The sequence below is a fragment of the Eumetopias jubatus genome, unplaced genomic scaffold (genome assembly GCF_037043125.1).
Source record: "Eumetopias jubatus isolate StellerSeaLion01/CBP00866 unplaced genomic scaffold, mEumJub1_p1.0 scaffold_13, whole genome shotgun sequence".
Classification (NCBI taxonomy): Eukaryota; Metazoa; Chordata; class Mammalia; order Carnivora; family Otariidae; genus Eumetopias; species Eumetopias jubatus.
In genome coordinates, this window is record NW_028274819.1 from 75,941,506 (window position 1) to 75,957,660 (window position 16,155).

At 44.8% G+C, this 16,155-nt stretch overlaps 1 protein-coding gene across 1 annotated transcript in view; it reads left to right on the top strand.

The window, feature by feature from the left end:
- Nucleotides 1-16,155, top strand: part of AMOTL1 (angiomotin like 1) — a 91,104-nt gene that overhangs the window by 12,453 nt on the left and 62,496 nt on the right. The window contains exon 2 of the mRNA XM_028119656.2: nucleotides 13,478-13,630. Within this exon, the coding sequence (XP_027975457.1) occupies nucleotides 13,478-13,630 (153 nt within the window). The remainder of the gene's footprint in view (nucleotides 1-13,477; nucleotides 13,631-16,155) is intronic.

A 16,155-nucleotide genomic window follows, 5' to 3' on the forward strand; every position in this document is an offset into this window, starting at 1 on the left:
CCCTCAAGGGCAAGAAGATGCATTCACATGCAGGTGTTTTCTAGAGAGGCTGCTACCTCTCTCAGATACATTTTCTTTAGTCATTGGAGTCCGTTCGTCTGACAAGTAGAGTTACAGGTAGAGGTCAAGCAGTGCTTTACATCAAAGGTCCTCTGTGTGTCTTCAAGCTTTACCACTTTCAGGGGCTGTGGGCACCTCTCTTTGCTTGGGCAGGGAGGTAATTCACTCTGTTATAACGGGTTTGCAGCCATTTTCATCTTAAAGGTCTCTTTAAGTTTTACGTCTTTTGGTCCCTTCCCCATAGAAGAGGCTATAGCACGCAGAGCCATGTTTCTTAAAGTGTGCTCTGTGGAACCCTGGGGGATTCCTGAGACCTAAAAACCACTTTTTTTTTTTTTTTAAACCACTTTCATAGTAACAGTAACACACATGTGCCTTTTTCACTATAGGGACATTCGTACTGATGGTATAGAAGCAATGCTGGGTGAAACCACAAGTGCCTTTGCCTGGTTCAAGGCTGTGGCACTGATTACTAGTAGTCTACCTGTCCCTGACCAGCATACACTGTAAAAAGCCTGCTTCACTTAAGACCGTTCTTGTAGAAGCAGTACAAATATTAATTTTATTAACTCTCCAACCTCAGCTACACCTTTTTAATGCCTTGTGTGATGAAATGGAAAGTATGCATAAAGTACTAATGCTGCAAACGAGGGGAGAGCTCTCATGTGACTGGGTGGGGAGCTTAACTAGAGGCTCTTCTCATGGGATGCCATTTATAGTTGAGAGAACAGCTGACGAACCGTGGTAATTCTGATTTCTTGGTTTATTGGGTATTTGGTAGATGTTTTCTCAAAAATGAATGAAGGGAGCCTGTCACTTCAAGAAAATCAGTGGACACTCTTTGTTGCCAATGATAAAACTCAAGCTTTCAAGTGAAAATTAGAATTTTGGAAAATTTGGATTTGCCACTATGAGCTTGACAGCTTCCTGGTACACAAAAGACTTTTCTGATGATCACAATACATGGTATATTAACAAATGTGATTTTGTTGATGTTATATTCTTGAAATATTTCCATATATGGATTATTTGCATAGTTCAGTGAGCCATTATTTTCCAAATGACCAATGTATGAAATTATGAAATCATCGATAAATCTCCCTCCAAGGTGACCAGTGGATTTTAGTGTAATAGAATTTAGAGGAATATCCAAGACGAGGTCACTGATACAGTTTTATATTTCACATTGCAACCACCTTTAATAAATTAGCACTTGTTTTGGTATTGTTTCAAAGAATAGTCACAATTATCTGGAAAGGTTATCATAATACTCCTCCTTTTTCCAATTACATATTTGAATGAGGCCAGATTTCCTTCATCTGCTTCAACTAAAAATCACACAACAACAGAGTGACAGCAAAGGCAGATACGTGAATCCGGCAGTGTGTTAAGCCTGACATTAAAGAAGTTTGCAAAATTATAAAATAATACCGCTCTCACTGCTTTTTGTTTTAGAAATGAGTTGGTTTTTTTTTAAATGAGTTTTCATGAAAAATATTTCGTGTAACTTAGAATGGGTTTATTATTATTGTTTTTTAGCTTATTGGGTCCTCAATAATTTTTAAGAGTATAAAAGAGATCCTAAAACCAAAAAGTTTGAGCACTGTTGGTATAGGAGTAAACACAGTATACATTCTGAGCCAGACCAGCTTGGCTTGAATTCCGGTTTTTGCACTTTACTAACTGTGTCTTTAGGCAAGTTATTCTCAGTGCTTTAGTCTCTGTATCTGAGAAATGAGGATAATCCTCAAGGAGTTGTGAAGTCTGTAAAATTAGTGTGTGTGCATTCTTATAGACCTAGGGAGAAACCGTAGCTCTTGACAGACTGTTTTAGAGCGGGTGTCCACGATCCCAAACCACCAGGCGAACGAGAAGAAAGAGATTAAGTGTAGCTCCTAAGGACAGTTCTAGAATCCAGTGTGTGTTCCCTGAGGTGGACCTGGACACTGGTATCTGCTTACCACTCCATGCTACCTTGAGCCTGCCTGTGTCACTGTTGGGCAATTATCTGCCTTCTGTGTCTGCCTCTCTCACTAGCCTGCCATAGTTGGGTGCCCATACAGGGCGCCGTCTCACCTGTGACAGATGCTCAGTGTCACAGATCTTGTGGAATGAATGAACGAGTGAGTGAGTGAGTGAGTGAGTAATTCTGCATTTTGCTGCTCGTAAAGTCCACAGACCCATGGTCTTTTGTAACGGATAGGGATTATAAGGAAACCAAATACTATCACAGGTATCTAGGTGCTTTAAAATACCATTTAAGTTCTGTGGAATGCTTTGGAACCGTCACAGTTTGAATTTGCATCTCGGCCCTAGGGCTGTGAGCTCTGTGACCCGGAGCATGTCATTTATGTTTTTGTTTAGGTCAAGAGGAGATAACGAGACCTGATTCTCAGAGATGTGATAATTACCTGAGATAATGTGTGTATCGTGTCCTGCTCCATAATGTTATGTTCTGTGCCTTCGTTCCATATAAAATTAAGCAGCTGCTTATATCACATGACTCCATGGGGTAGCTGGCTGTGTGATTTTTGAGTTTCAGATTTAGCAAGCATTTGTCATATAATATGGTAGGCATTTTCACAGGCCTTATATTTTTTGTTACAGTCACTTTATTGTATCTTTATAACAGCAGTTTAGATGTAACTGACATAGTCATACCCGGTCATTCAGATTAGCAATTATGAAATACAGGGGCACTAAAATTGTTGACTTCAAATCTGAACTTACTAAAGAGTCACAAATTTACACACAGAATTCTTTACCAAAGGAGTCAGTGCAGGTTGATTGGTTGGCTTGTTTTAGAAAGAGTCGCTGCCTTTACTTACTCATCTGGGTTCATCAGATCCATCATGTTTTGGCTTCACATGTGATCGATTTATGCAATTTCGGTTTATTACCGCTTTTCCAGAGTGCATGTCCTGTATCAGCACTTGTATGGCAGAGAAATATCAGCTTCCTAAGCCTGACTCTGTGAAGAATTCATTTCTGGTCTGCACTTGTGGAGATCTTGATTTACAGGTGCGACACGGGGGCTTGGAAGTGACATTCTTAACATGTACCACGGCTGACGCAGACCCAGCACAGGTTTGGGATTCGTCGTTAAAGTAGAGACACCATGGTGAAGATAGTATGCGGCCAAGTGGAAGGACTGAGGACGGTGGCTTCATCAATTGCCTCGGTACTCTGGTGATTGGCAGGGAGGTTGCTATTATTATTCTAAGCTTTCATGAAAAATAGCACAAATAAAATAGCTCTGGTTCCTTCTCTGCCTCATATATTCAGGGAAAGCAACTTTCCCAGTACCTTTCCCCATTATCCACAAGCAAGAGCGTATCATTAAAACCAGGCTCATTTTAATGTAAGAAATTAGTCAGGAGTAAAGGACTCAGAATTAAGCGTGCCTTGTTGAGGGATTTGGAGAGGCAGAATGGCATTCCTTGCAAAAAGAGCTCTGATTTTGTCTGTGCTGCTAGCTAGCTCTCTGACACCCTGGGCATTACTTAGCCACTGTGAGCCTAGTCTCCCTAGCTACAAAATGGGAATAGGGCGGTGATAATTAAACATGATGATTTTTGTATCGCCCCTATACTAACTAGGCCCTCAATAAGTGGGAGCTCCTGCTACTGTTGATTATACTCTTAATACTGGAGGGATGTTTTGTTTCTTGGGGAACATTGGTTGCTTTAAATTATGAAGTCCATTTATGAACCAATATTGACTTTTGAGGGGAGTGAGTGTAAGAAGCCCCAGTCGCCAGGAGAGATGCTGCCCGATGGACACACCATGTCCCACAGCTTCAGTGGCTTCTCGAATAGGATCCCCGAGAGCCGGAGAAACCTTGGGGCAGGCCAGAGGGGTCTGAGCTGCTCCTCTCTTTAGTGATAGAAACACACGGAAGCAATGGCGCTCACATGCTAGGATTTTTTTTTTTTCCCTCAGTGGAAACAATGTGTGCCAGGACCACGCACAAGAATACCTTTATTATGGTCCTGAGATTGATGAGAGATTATTTAAATTTCAGTTATTTAATTAAATACAGGGCTTATTTATTAAAACTAACCAGAGTACACAGTTCTAGAGATCTCCCATACACCACAGTGCCTATAGCTCCCAATACTATATTCTATAATTAACACTTGCTACGAGGGTAGATCATATGTGAAATGTTCTTAACACACACAAATTAACAAAGGGGGTAGCAGGGGACTTAGGTGATGGATACGTCTGTGGCCTTGATGATGGTGATGGCTTTGTGGATGTATACTTACCGCCAAACTTGTCACGTTGTACACGTTAGATATGTACATCTTTTAAAATGTCAATCATACCTTAATAACGTGTGTGTGTGTTTTTTTAACTTATCTGAAGAAAAGAATTTCTGGAGTCCAGGTACTTGTAGTTTTAGACAGCTTAAACACCAAATATATCAACATGAAATACGCATTATGATATTACGTACAATTTGAGACAAGGTATTTAAGTAGCCTTTGGATTTTCTGTTGAAGTCCAAAATTTAAAAATGATTTTCTCTTTGTAGTTACAGTCTTTTTATTATGGGCTGCTCTCATGTACCTGCGGTGACTCTGTGGGGTAGGTGGGACTGGGCTGATTCCTTTTTCTTACGGAGAGGGACCAGGCACCCTCAGGGGTTTCCTGACTCTGTTCCTGCTCCCAGACCTGTGGAAGAAACACAAGCCAAAGGCTGCATTTGGGGCACCATCCCAGGACACAGCGCTCACCTGCAGGGGTGAGCGGGATGAAGGAGCACCTTCCCCTAAGTGCGAGTTTGTGTTCCAGCTGCAGAATCCCCATGATGCTGTTACTTCCAAAATCCTGTACAGAGTCCCTGCAGGAACTGGATACTTGTATCCATGTATACTTGTAATTAAGCTGTTTTCGCACTAGATGGCTTTCTCTCATTTTTTGTTCCCCAGTAGCTTTTACTAAGCTTTGGTCTCCTGATTAGTTTGAAAAAGACACGCCTGGGTGGCTCGGATGGTTAAGCGACTGCCTTCGGCTCGGGTCATGGTCCCGGGAGTCCCGGGATCGAGTCCCGCATCGGGCTCCCTGCTCAGCGGGGAGTCTGCTTCTCCCTCTGACCCTCTTCCCTCTCATGCTCTCTATCTCTCATTCTCTCTCTCTCAAATAAATAAATAAAATCTTAAAAAAAAAAGAAAAAGACAAAATCATCTTTGAGCTAAGGTCTATAGAATTAAGAATATGTTTATAACTGGTTATTTTAAAATGTACCCTAATTCCATTAATATATATTTATCGAATGCCTCTTATGCGCTAGAAACTACCAGGTACTGTAAACATACGCAGATAATTCATTGATTCAATAGATGCGTATTGAGCATTTACTATGATTTTGTTTTTGCTAGAAACGAGATAAAAAGGCGAATAAGACATCATCCCTGCTGTTAATCAGCTTATGAGTTAACGGGGGGAAAAATATAAGCCGAATATGTACGTAGTTTAATAGTGGCATAAATATGCATGGAACGTGATGGGAGCACAGATGAACAGCCTATAAACATTTGGGGGGGGGTGGAGTAGATGATTTCCCAGAGGAAGTGGCGCTAGAGTAGAGCTCCAGAAGACTTCTGGATACTCAGCATGTATATCTGGGCATTTAGTATGTGCCCGGGTAAGAGTTTTCCGACTCACTCGGAAAGAAAGGCCCTCCAGATGAAGGAATCTTTGGGGGGAACTCAAATTTCTTTAGGGTTTGTGCAAAGGGTATTTGGGGCGATAGAGGCGGGTTACTATAATTCAAGGCAGATCGTGCTAAGTCATGTAGGACGTAGGATACAAACAATGCTCAGTTATTATGAGCGGGGTCAGAACAATTCATTTTTTTAAATGTAAGTCTCTCTCAGAAGTTCTTGATTGTAAGCACAAAGTGATTTTGGCCAACGTAAGCAAAAGAGGGATTTATTGGAAGTATATTAGGCAGCTCACAAATTGACAGGAAGGCCCAGAAAATGGGCAGGAACCGAGGTGAAAATTCACCGGGAACCCAGCCAGGGATATGCCGTTTGTTTTGTGAGTATGGGCCACCATAGCCACCCCTGCTGCCCCTGGACTCCTGTGTTAAGGTTACCGCAGGTATTTTATCAACACCCTTTGTCTTTGTGTCATTTCATCAAGACTCAAAGTCTCTGGATGGAATATCCAGTTAACTGAGCCTTGGTTATTCTAGCTGCTAGAACAGAGAGGGGACCTTCTGGCTTCTGTAATGGAAGATAGAACCTATCCCCAGGGTTTACACAGTGAGTTCAGGGTTTCCAAACACTAAAAGTATTTAATTAGAGGTGATTGACTCTCAGGAATAAGGTAGGTAGCAGTTGGCAGTTGAATCACCTAATCTCAAAATTATTTTGCATTTCAGTAGTGTTACGAAAATAATGTACTAAAATTTAAAAAGCTTTTAAAATCTCCCTTAAATACAGGATTCTGAGTCATCCTCCTCTCTACCCGTACCCGAGTGACACTGAACTCTCCATTCCTTAAAGAGATGAAAGGCTTTTGTGATTCAGTCCCTGTGCTTCTCCTTGAACCACACTGTGTTGATCACTCCTCCTTAGCACCCTCTCCTCACCCCATGGCAGTGGGCAGATGAATATCCTCCTCATTTTTCCCCCATTCTGCTCACCTGTCTTTTTCTCCCTGTCATTTCAGCTCAGTCTCACCTCCCTAGTCAACAAGTAGTGATGAATTACTTCTGGGCCTCCAACACTTTGTGTCCCTTTAATAGAGCGCTTACTCTGCAGTGACATTTGGCTAGTTTTGTGCATGTTGGTCTCCAGAGCTAGGTCACAATATCCTGAGACCAAGGATGTTCTTACTCATTTCTTGGTGTTTATAGCTCCTAGCATGGTGCCCTGTTGAACTCAATTGTTACTTTAAAGGTTAAGCATACATTCTGCATTTTGGCTCACACTGACAACTTCTCAGATATTTCACAACAAGCATTACAAAGTTAAACTTCGCACGGCTTTAAAGTTATTAATCACAAATTCCACTTTGAGAAAGTCTAAATTAAATAGCTATTGGCGTATTTATGCTTTTCCTTCTATTCTACAATAGACAGACGGGTCCAGGGATTAGGATCCACATTTGGTGCCGAGAAAGACGGTATCATACAGGGGTTAGAAATCTCGGAAGCCTTCCTCCCTCCCACCCCTCTCCATCCCCATCTTGGGTTTCAGCTAATGGTTCCTTGGGCAAAGAGCTCTTCCATTGTGTAGAGATTCTGTTTCCTGGTTAAAACCATGTGTGTTTCGTGCAAGTGTTCTGGAGCAGCAGGGCGCTGTTACCTGTCTATGCTTCACTTAGGTCTCAGGCTCCTGGAGTGCAAGTTGGCTAACTCAGATGAGCTAGCTTGGTCTCACATGAGGACTTATGAACAGACTTGCCTTTATTTTTCAGGCCCTAGTCATGGGTTCTCGAGGCCGCTTCTTGTTTCTAGGGCATCTGTCTCCCTGAGCAGAGTATTCCACTCCTCCGGAAAAGCCTCCAGATCTGCCCGAATCAGGCGTGGTTGCTTACATTTAACTTTGAGGCCAGGGGCACACTCAGCAAATTCCTTAGCTCTTTGAAAGGGAAGGTAGAAGCCCACAGAATTGTTTGTTGCTGTGTTTAAAATCTCTGTTACAAAGTTATAGGAGGTTATTCTAATCTAGATGGTGAAATTGTTTTTAAATGCATTAAGAGGTTTTGGATTACCTGTGGCTGGCAGGAAGTTTTGGGCCTTGGCGGAGTAACACCTGGGAGTTGTTCTGCAGTTCGTGGAGGGTTTGAGGAGTGGGCCTATGGCCTGCTTCTCAAAGCACCACGGTCAGGCCAGGGGGTGGTGGTGTGCCAATGCTCTCTCGTCTTAGGGAACTGAAACGTGCAAGGAATCATCGGGAACTCCAGAGATGCTTTGGAGGGATCTTTGACCTTTTCTTTAAACTCTTACCTGGTAGTGAGACCATCCCTGAGGATGATGGCAGTTCCGCATCAGTCAGCAAGTAAATAGGAGAGCATATCCCTTACATCCTCCTTGCAGAAAGTAGCAAGTACGGGTTTGGCACCTGCCTTCCAGCTTCCCCAGGACAGTAGCACCAGCCTATATTAAATGACTGCTTTAAAATACTAGGTAGTTGATGTTTAAATGCTAAGTTGTGCGCTTCACCTCATAATCGCTGCCATAGTTGAGGGAAGCAAGGCCATTTTGTGTGTGGGGGGGGTGTTCGACAGAAGGTCGAGTGAGTTTTGTTGGGGTGAACTGTGAAGGGCTTGGGGAGAGGAATGTGAAGCCAGGGGATGGCATTCCCAGCTGGAACTCGGGAAATGGGGTGACATGTTCATGGGATGCGGGGAGGCCAAGTGGACCACCAAGGCTGTTGACAGCAGAGGAGGGGCCTGGTAGCAGGCAGCCTTGAAAACCAAACAGAATTTGGACTTGAAGCTATAGCTAGAACAGTTATGTGCAAGCAGGTGGCATGCTTAGAAGTGGGATTTAAGGACCGGAGATTTCCTAGCTCTGTGAGTGTTGGGTGACAGTCGGGTGACAGTTGGAATGTCCTCTGGTGTCTAAACGTAAAGGGCACTTGTGAGCCTGTTGTATTAGCTTCTTTACAGATTCAGGATCTCATCTTAGGGAAGTAACTAGTTATGGTAGAGGTGAAGCAGGTGAGATCACCAGGGTTCTTCTGCCTCTTGCCTATCCCAGAAAACTCACTTCATTTTACCTTCATTCATTTTCCCTTCAACAGTGAGGCCCTTTGTTATTGCTATATTGAGTAAGGAAAAAAAAAAGTCTTGTTCAGGGTCGCATTACCTAAAAGCCTCGGGACAGTTACAAAGAAAGTAACAGCATAAAACCATAACGGGAAGGGAGCTTTCAGTGCTTTAGAAATAAGCCACAAGCAGTCACACTCATTTCTTCTCGTTGACACGGACATGCAGATTTGGTAAAGAAGAAGGGGACTATTCTTGGTGAGATGGATCAGAGTCAAGGTGAGGCAGAAATGTTGACCCCTCCAACCAGAATCCCAGAACTTCACCCTTTGTGGAGCGCAGCACGAACAGATCCCTGGCTTTCCCTCCGGAGCCATAGGAACTGCATGCGCCCCTTCCCAGAGGGAGACCCTATAGAGAGTTGACTCCTTTATGCTGGCCTTGGCTTGTTTTCCATTGCCTTTGCCACTTTCCCCTGTAGACTAAAGCTGTGTCAGCCGTCATTCTGGGACAAGGATTGGTTTGAAAGAAGCAGGTGACCGCAAGTTAGTAAGTCAGGAGGACCTTATGTGGAAATAGTCTTTATGAAGCCCCTGGGGCAACTACATGGACACAGACCACACTGTTGAGCCCGCAGAATCCTTGATTGGCTGTGCACTGCCCTAAAACCACTACTGTGGGGTGCCCGGGTGGCTCAGATGGTTAAGTGTCTGCCTTCAGCTCAGGTCATGATCCTAGGGTCCTGGGATGGAGTCCCGCACGGGCTCCCTGCTGAGCAGGGAGCCTGCTTCTTCCTCTCCTTCTCCTGCTCCCCCTGCTTGTGCTCTCTCGCTCTCTCTGTCAAATAAATAAATAAATAAATAAAACCACTACTGTGCCTGAGCCCCTGGGCGGGAGCCAGGCCTTGCAGGGGCTTACTGGGTGGGAGTGGTATCTGGGACTGTCCCCTGGGTTCTCCCAGCTTCGGTCCTGGGTATGGAGAACGCTAACAAAGCCCACAGCATTCCCCCTTATATGTTGTCATAAGTCACGTGTTTACTTCCAGTTTCTCATGTCAGATAGCCTTGACCTGGTGGGGTAGATCGTGTACCCTGCGTTCGCTTAAGAGACTCAATCTGTGCTATAGGAGTTCCTAGTGAAGATCGTGAACTACAGTAGGAAGGGAAGGATTATGTACATGTGGGATTAAGGGCAAGGCCTCTCTTTCATTTTTGCCATATAGCCCAGGAGTCTGCTGCAGCAGACCCAGTGACACAGATTCTTGTCATTTTACCTTGCCTGGCCAGTGAGGAGCTCCAAATAGCATGATTCCTGTAGGGCGTGTCAAGCTGGGAGAGTTCACTTGGCTTAGTGGAGCGATGATACCAGGACTGCCTATCTGCAAGGTCCACCTGGTCATCTGCTGGGCTCTTTCTTCAGCTCCAAGGAGTGGCAGCAGCAGTGGGAACATGACTCTCCGGGAATGCGTGGAACACCCGAAAGTACAAAAAAAGTCTCAGATGATTGTTGATATGTGGTTGGACATCCTGTCCCTCGGTCTGCGGATGCGTGAGATGTGCTTTCTCGCTTTCATAATATTGAGGCCTCTAGACAAAATGGTGAAAGGTGGCGTATCTCTGGTGCCCTCTCTGCTGACGGGGGAACAGCAGATCCCTTTCAAGGATTGCTCTCCGTATGTTCTGTGGCCTGGAGCCCTTGAACCTGCTCTCGTTTGCCAGGCCATTGGATAAGGTGTGGAAAATCAATTTCTACCAGGGTTGTTGTTACTGGTTCTTGGGCTGGGCAAGGATAGAAACGAAGCTGGACCCTAAAATCAAAGGCACAGGCAAGGCTTTAACCGGGTGTACAGCTGGAGCCTAAGGGAGACTCAACACTAACAGAGAGGAGTTAGATTGGCCTGCCAGAACAGAAGGGAGGCGCGGTTCCTATAAAGTTCCCCCTCAGGTTCCCACGCTGGTTTAATATGCTAATGAGGGGGCGGGGAAAGAGGGCTTCATCTTGATTGGTTGGAAAGGCCTCGTCCTGATTGGTTGATGTTGGCTGGCAATTCAGGCAGCTCATTGGTGCTTTTTGGAGCCAGAGTCCTCTGTTTTAAGTACAGCTTGTGTGTGAGGCTGCATCTTGGTTCTGCTCTCCAGGAGAAGCGCTTTAACGCCAACAACCCAACAGAAAGCGCCTCAGGTACATAATGTTTTTCACCTGGGGCTTGTTCCCATGGTCCCTAACTGTCTCATTGTAGCGATGAGAATGGCTAGTGCAGAGGTTCTTAATAGGTTCTATATTGAAAGCATATATCTATGCATACACACACAGACACCGTACACATTCCTTTATATGCATATACACATGTACGTGTATACCCTTAATTAGGCCTCCGTTTCATTAGCAGATTGCTCTCCGTTCTCACTTAAAATTTTGAGTCACGTGACTGGATGGTGTCGCCCAAAGTTGTCATACGCTTGCACATGACATTCCTGAGCCAGATCCACTATGAGAAAACACCACTCTCTCTTTTATTGAAATGTGTGGGTCCTCAACTCCTCTCTCACGCTGATTTGGTGGGGGTAGGGCTGAGGGCACAGAAAGGTGTTTTTATGTTTGGGGATTTTTGCCTGGGTGCACTGTTCTCCCTCCGGCTTAGGGCTTTCCAGCTTCGGCTGCACACTGGAATCATTTGAGGGACTCTTTAAAATACAAATGCCTGGGCCCTGTCCCCGGAGATTCCAACTGAAGTGGTTTGGAGGAAGCTTGGGTATTCGGATTTTTGTTTTTTATTTATTTATTTTTAAAGATTTTATTTGTTTATTTGACACAGAGCATGAGAGAGCACCAGCAGGGGAGAGGGCAGAGGGAGAGGGAGAAGCAGGCTCCCCGCTGAGCAGGGAGCCCTGACACGGGGCTTGCTCCCAGGACCTTGGGATCATGACCTGAGCTGAAGGCAGACGCTTAACTGACGGAGCCACCCAGGCGCCCCAGGTATTAGGATTTTAAAAGTTCCCTGGTGACTGTAATGTGCCGCCAACGTTGCACCTTGCACTTCTCTAATTTCCCACCAACATTTCCACCTGCTGAAGTAGAAGCCAGGTCAGGATTTGCCTTAGGATCCAGGCCATCCGTGATTCCTAATTTTAGCCTGAGACTTTTAGATTTATAGATGTAGAAGGTGAGGCCCAGAAAGGAGTGAGTTTCTTCTGAGATACTCCTGGCAGGTGGGCCAAAAAGAGCACCCTGACAGATAATGTCATAGGCATTGGAACTGCAATTTTAGACTGATCTCCATATAATATGTCATTCCGATTTGGTTTATATTCACCTTTAAGGTGAGAGTCACTACTACATTATTTAGTTTAACTTTATAAGATAAATATTCTATTTTTTCTCTCTAATCCACACGTGCCAATGATAGATGTGAGCAGACATGCAAATATTACTTCGTGTTTTGAAGTAAAGAAACCGAGGAGGCTGATGAGTAAACCCCCCTCCCTGGCCTCAGAATAATTAGGTACTGCTAGCTTTGGTCTTGTGGGAAAGGAGCAGATTAAAAAAAAAAAAAAAAAACCTAGCAAGAAATTTCATATCACTTTCAAATTAGTTTGAGGTTAGAGCTGAGAAATATTTGTGGCGCCTGGGTGGCTCAGTCGGTTGTGTCTGCCTTCGGCTTGGGTCATGATCCCAGGGTCCTGAGATCGAGCCCCGTGTCGTGGTCAGGCTCCCTGCTCAGCGGGAAGTCTGCTTCTCCCTCTCCCTCTGCTGCTCCCCCTGCCCCCCGCTCGTGCCCTCTCTCTCAGATAAATAAATAAAATTTTAGAGCTGAGAAACATTTTTGTTCTAATGGAATTAACATTTGGTCAAGGATTTTAATTAAAAAAAAAAAAAGCATGATTCTTCCCCTGGAGTAAATGAAGCTACTTCGGCCCCAAAAGAGCCTTCCATGTGGTGCCCAGGCAGAGAAGTCCGCGCAGAGAGGGCAGGGGGCCCGGGCCCGCGCTGCCGAGCGTTCCCACGATGTTGTGTGTGCATATCAGTGTTATTGTAGTGGTATCTCATGTTCAGTGCCTGTAGGGTTGACTACTGTGTCACGTTTGAATTGGAACAGGAAGCACACTCCAGTTTGTGTGTGAAGCAGATAAACTGGGGCCAAAAGGCCAGCGCTCGGCAGAGAGCCAGAGCCCCTGTCCCTGGCTCCCACTGCCGCGCGGGGCTCCAGCATCCTTGAGTGCGGCTGCGTGCTCTGTCCAGGGCTGGGACGGGCTCCTGCTCCCGCGGGGTGTGGCAACACAGCCAGCCCCCCTCTGTGTCTTTTATGTCTTTGGTGACACAGCTGCTCTTCCCGTTTTAGTACCCTTCTCTGGCCTCCCCACCTCTGTCCTTCCCGTCCCCCACCTTGACCATCCCGAGCTCGGGGGCTTGATTTCTGCTGCGGGGCACCCAGGGAACTGGCTTGTGTGAAAGCACCATGACTTCACTCAGTGTGTCTTAAAGGTGGTTATTTTGACCTCATGGGCCATTTCGGTGGGTGGCTGGACTTGTGATAATTCTGAATGGTAACTTTGGAATTTTATGAATCAAGAAGACAGCTCTGAGTTGAATGTGGGAGAATGCCTCGTGGGCTCTCATGAGTCACACAGGCAGGAGGGAGGGGAGGACTTCGTGGGCACTAATAGGCACTTTGCTTCTTCCCCAGGTCCCCCTCCTATTGGTTACAGCCCCGGTAGTCCCGCCCCGATTCTAGAAGACCCCAACTACTTTTTCCCAGACTTCCAGCTCTATTCTGGGAGGCGTGAACCATCTGCTTTGACGGTGGAGGCAAACGGTAGTGGCATCAGGGAAAAAGTTGGTAAGTCCTTTTACTGGCGTGTGGGTTGGAAAAACAAGATGATCATATGTTTCTGACTTTTAGCCTTTTTGTGTAATTTTTTCTCTAGCCTTGTTTTAAAAATCAGCCAGTTGTTGTATTGTTGATTGTCTCTTTATTGGTAGGTGCCTTATTTTTAATGTTTGGGCTATGGTATCAGTAGACTATTTTATAATAATATGTGACTCTCTCAACAGACAGAGTTCTTATGTAGGAACTTGAGAGTTATACCATTTATCCCCTAATTTTTCTCTAAGTCCTAAATACTTTTTTGTACTCTTTCCCAGAACTTTTTCTCCTTCTCTGCTTCCACTTTTATCTCTTTTTGCAAATAATTGAGAAGTGCAGAAGAAATTCAAAACTATAGTAGGCAGGGAGCTGCCTCCTTTGTGAAAACTTCTTGCCTTTTTTTGAGGGCTTTTGAGATTGGTAAAACTGGAAGGGAATCTTTAAAACCACTGAAGGAGGGGCGCCTGGGTGCCTCAGTTGGTTGGGCATCTGCCTTTGGCTCGGGTCGTGATCCCGGGGTCCTGGGATCGAGCCCCGCATCGGGCTCCCTGCTCAGTGGGGAGTCTGCTTTTCCCTCTCCCTCTGCTTGCTCCCCCTGCTTGTACTTTCTCTCACTTTCTCTCCCGCTCTCTGTCAAATAAATAAATAAAATCTTAAAAAAAAAACAAACCTGTAGGGAGGATCTCCTGGTTCTTGGAAACGTGCTTATGAAAAGGGAATTCAGTAGTTTTCGTGCTTAATGAGACCCCATTCCTTCTATTTTTCATCCCCCCAAAATGATTATCTTTTGGAAATATACTTGTCTTTTTATTTGAATTTTTACTCAAGTTGTTCACAGTGTTTATTTTTATTTGAATTTGCTTGTGCCACAAGCCTTTCAGAGCAGTTATCCCGAGGGTAGGGACTGCATTCTCATTACCTTCTATCCACAGCACCTGTCTGAATGCCCGGATGTAACTGGTTGGCGGGGAAGATTTGCACAGTGAGGGTGTGGCCCATTTCAGCCCATACCGATCTCTCTTTCCTTGGCTTCTTCATCGCTTATTACAGTTCTTTGGCAATTCATCTTACATGGACTTCCAATAACCTGTTTTTTGTGTTTGAAATTTTTTATTGTTGAGTTTTGGGTTTACATCTTAGTTACAGTATATGTTCTCGGAAAGTCGGGAATATGTTCGAATTTACTGCACATGCAGTCTTACGGAGCAGATATGGAGTCTGCCCATTTTACAGAGGAGAGAGGTTGCCTGAGGTCTTGGAGGTGTGATTTGGGGAGTGGGGCGGCGGCGGGGCGGGGGGAGGAAGAGGCAGAGTGGTATGATCAGAGTTGAGCTTCAGGACCCAGTCTGTAAAAATTTTGAATTTGCTGGACAATTACTTTCTGAATGCCTTCTAGGTATCAGGGTTGTGTTCTAGGCACTGGAGTTAGCAAGTGAAGACAGCAGATAAAACTCTGCCATCTGGTTCTTGAATTCTAGTAGAAGAGGACAGATCATAAATGCAGTGTGCATTGAAAGAAGAGGCCAGAGGCAAGAGATGTTAGGAGGCTATTCGGGACCTCTGGGCAAGTGGTAGGGAGAGCCAGAACCTGGGAAGCGGCTGAGGGCTTGGAAGTTAGGGTTGCAGTCTTTTGCTATTGCAAAGACACTAAAAATGTCATCTAGTGTCACCTTTTCTCATATTTTAATACCAAAAAGAGTAAGAGGGATGTGACCCGTCACAGCCATTGCCAAAAAAAAAAGATAGGCATAAACCTAATGACAAGTGTCTGTGTATATACATGCGTATATGGGCAATCTACTTATCTATCTTGTAAGCATATACTACCACCTTTGTTTTTTCTCATTTCACGGGACTGAGAAAAACTAGCTTGGCAGTTGATCAAACATGGGGAGAAAAGGAGACAAAGAGCCAAAAGTACATCTGAAATTTCTATCTGGATGGCTCACATGATTAGGTTGCCAATTATAGAAAACACAAACAAACGAAAAAGCAACCTTGGGAAAGAAAGCTGGTTTGCAGGGGGACGAGGTATTCTGTGTATATATAGAAACACAGAGCCATCATTGCCTGGAATTGTAGAAGTGAGGCTGCTTGGCTCTGATCTAGTTCACTTCCCTCACTCTACCCCTGAGGAGGTGGAGCTCAGAGAGAGTAAGTGATTTGCTTGAGGTCACACCCATAGTAAATGCTAGAATTTTTACTATCCCAATGCTATCTAATTTCCTCAGCGCACTACTTACTAGTATTGTTGTGAAATGAATGAATTTTATATTTCACGGCACTCATGTAGGAATTCTTTGGTTAAATGTTTGATCCCCTATTACATGCAGACACTGGGCTGTGCACTAGAGAGACCCAGGTGAGTTGGCCTTTAAGAAGTGAAGAGTCTTGTGCAAGTAAATTGCTGCTATCTACTGTGGTAATTGCCCTAATGGTGATCTGTACAAATGGAGCAGGGGCTCAGGAGGAGGGCTCAAGCCTGCTGAGCTGCAGTG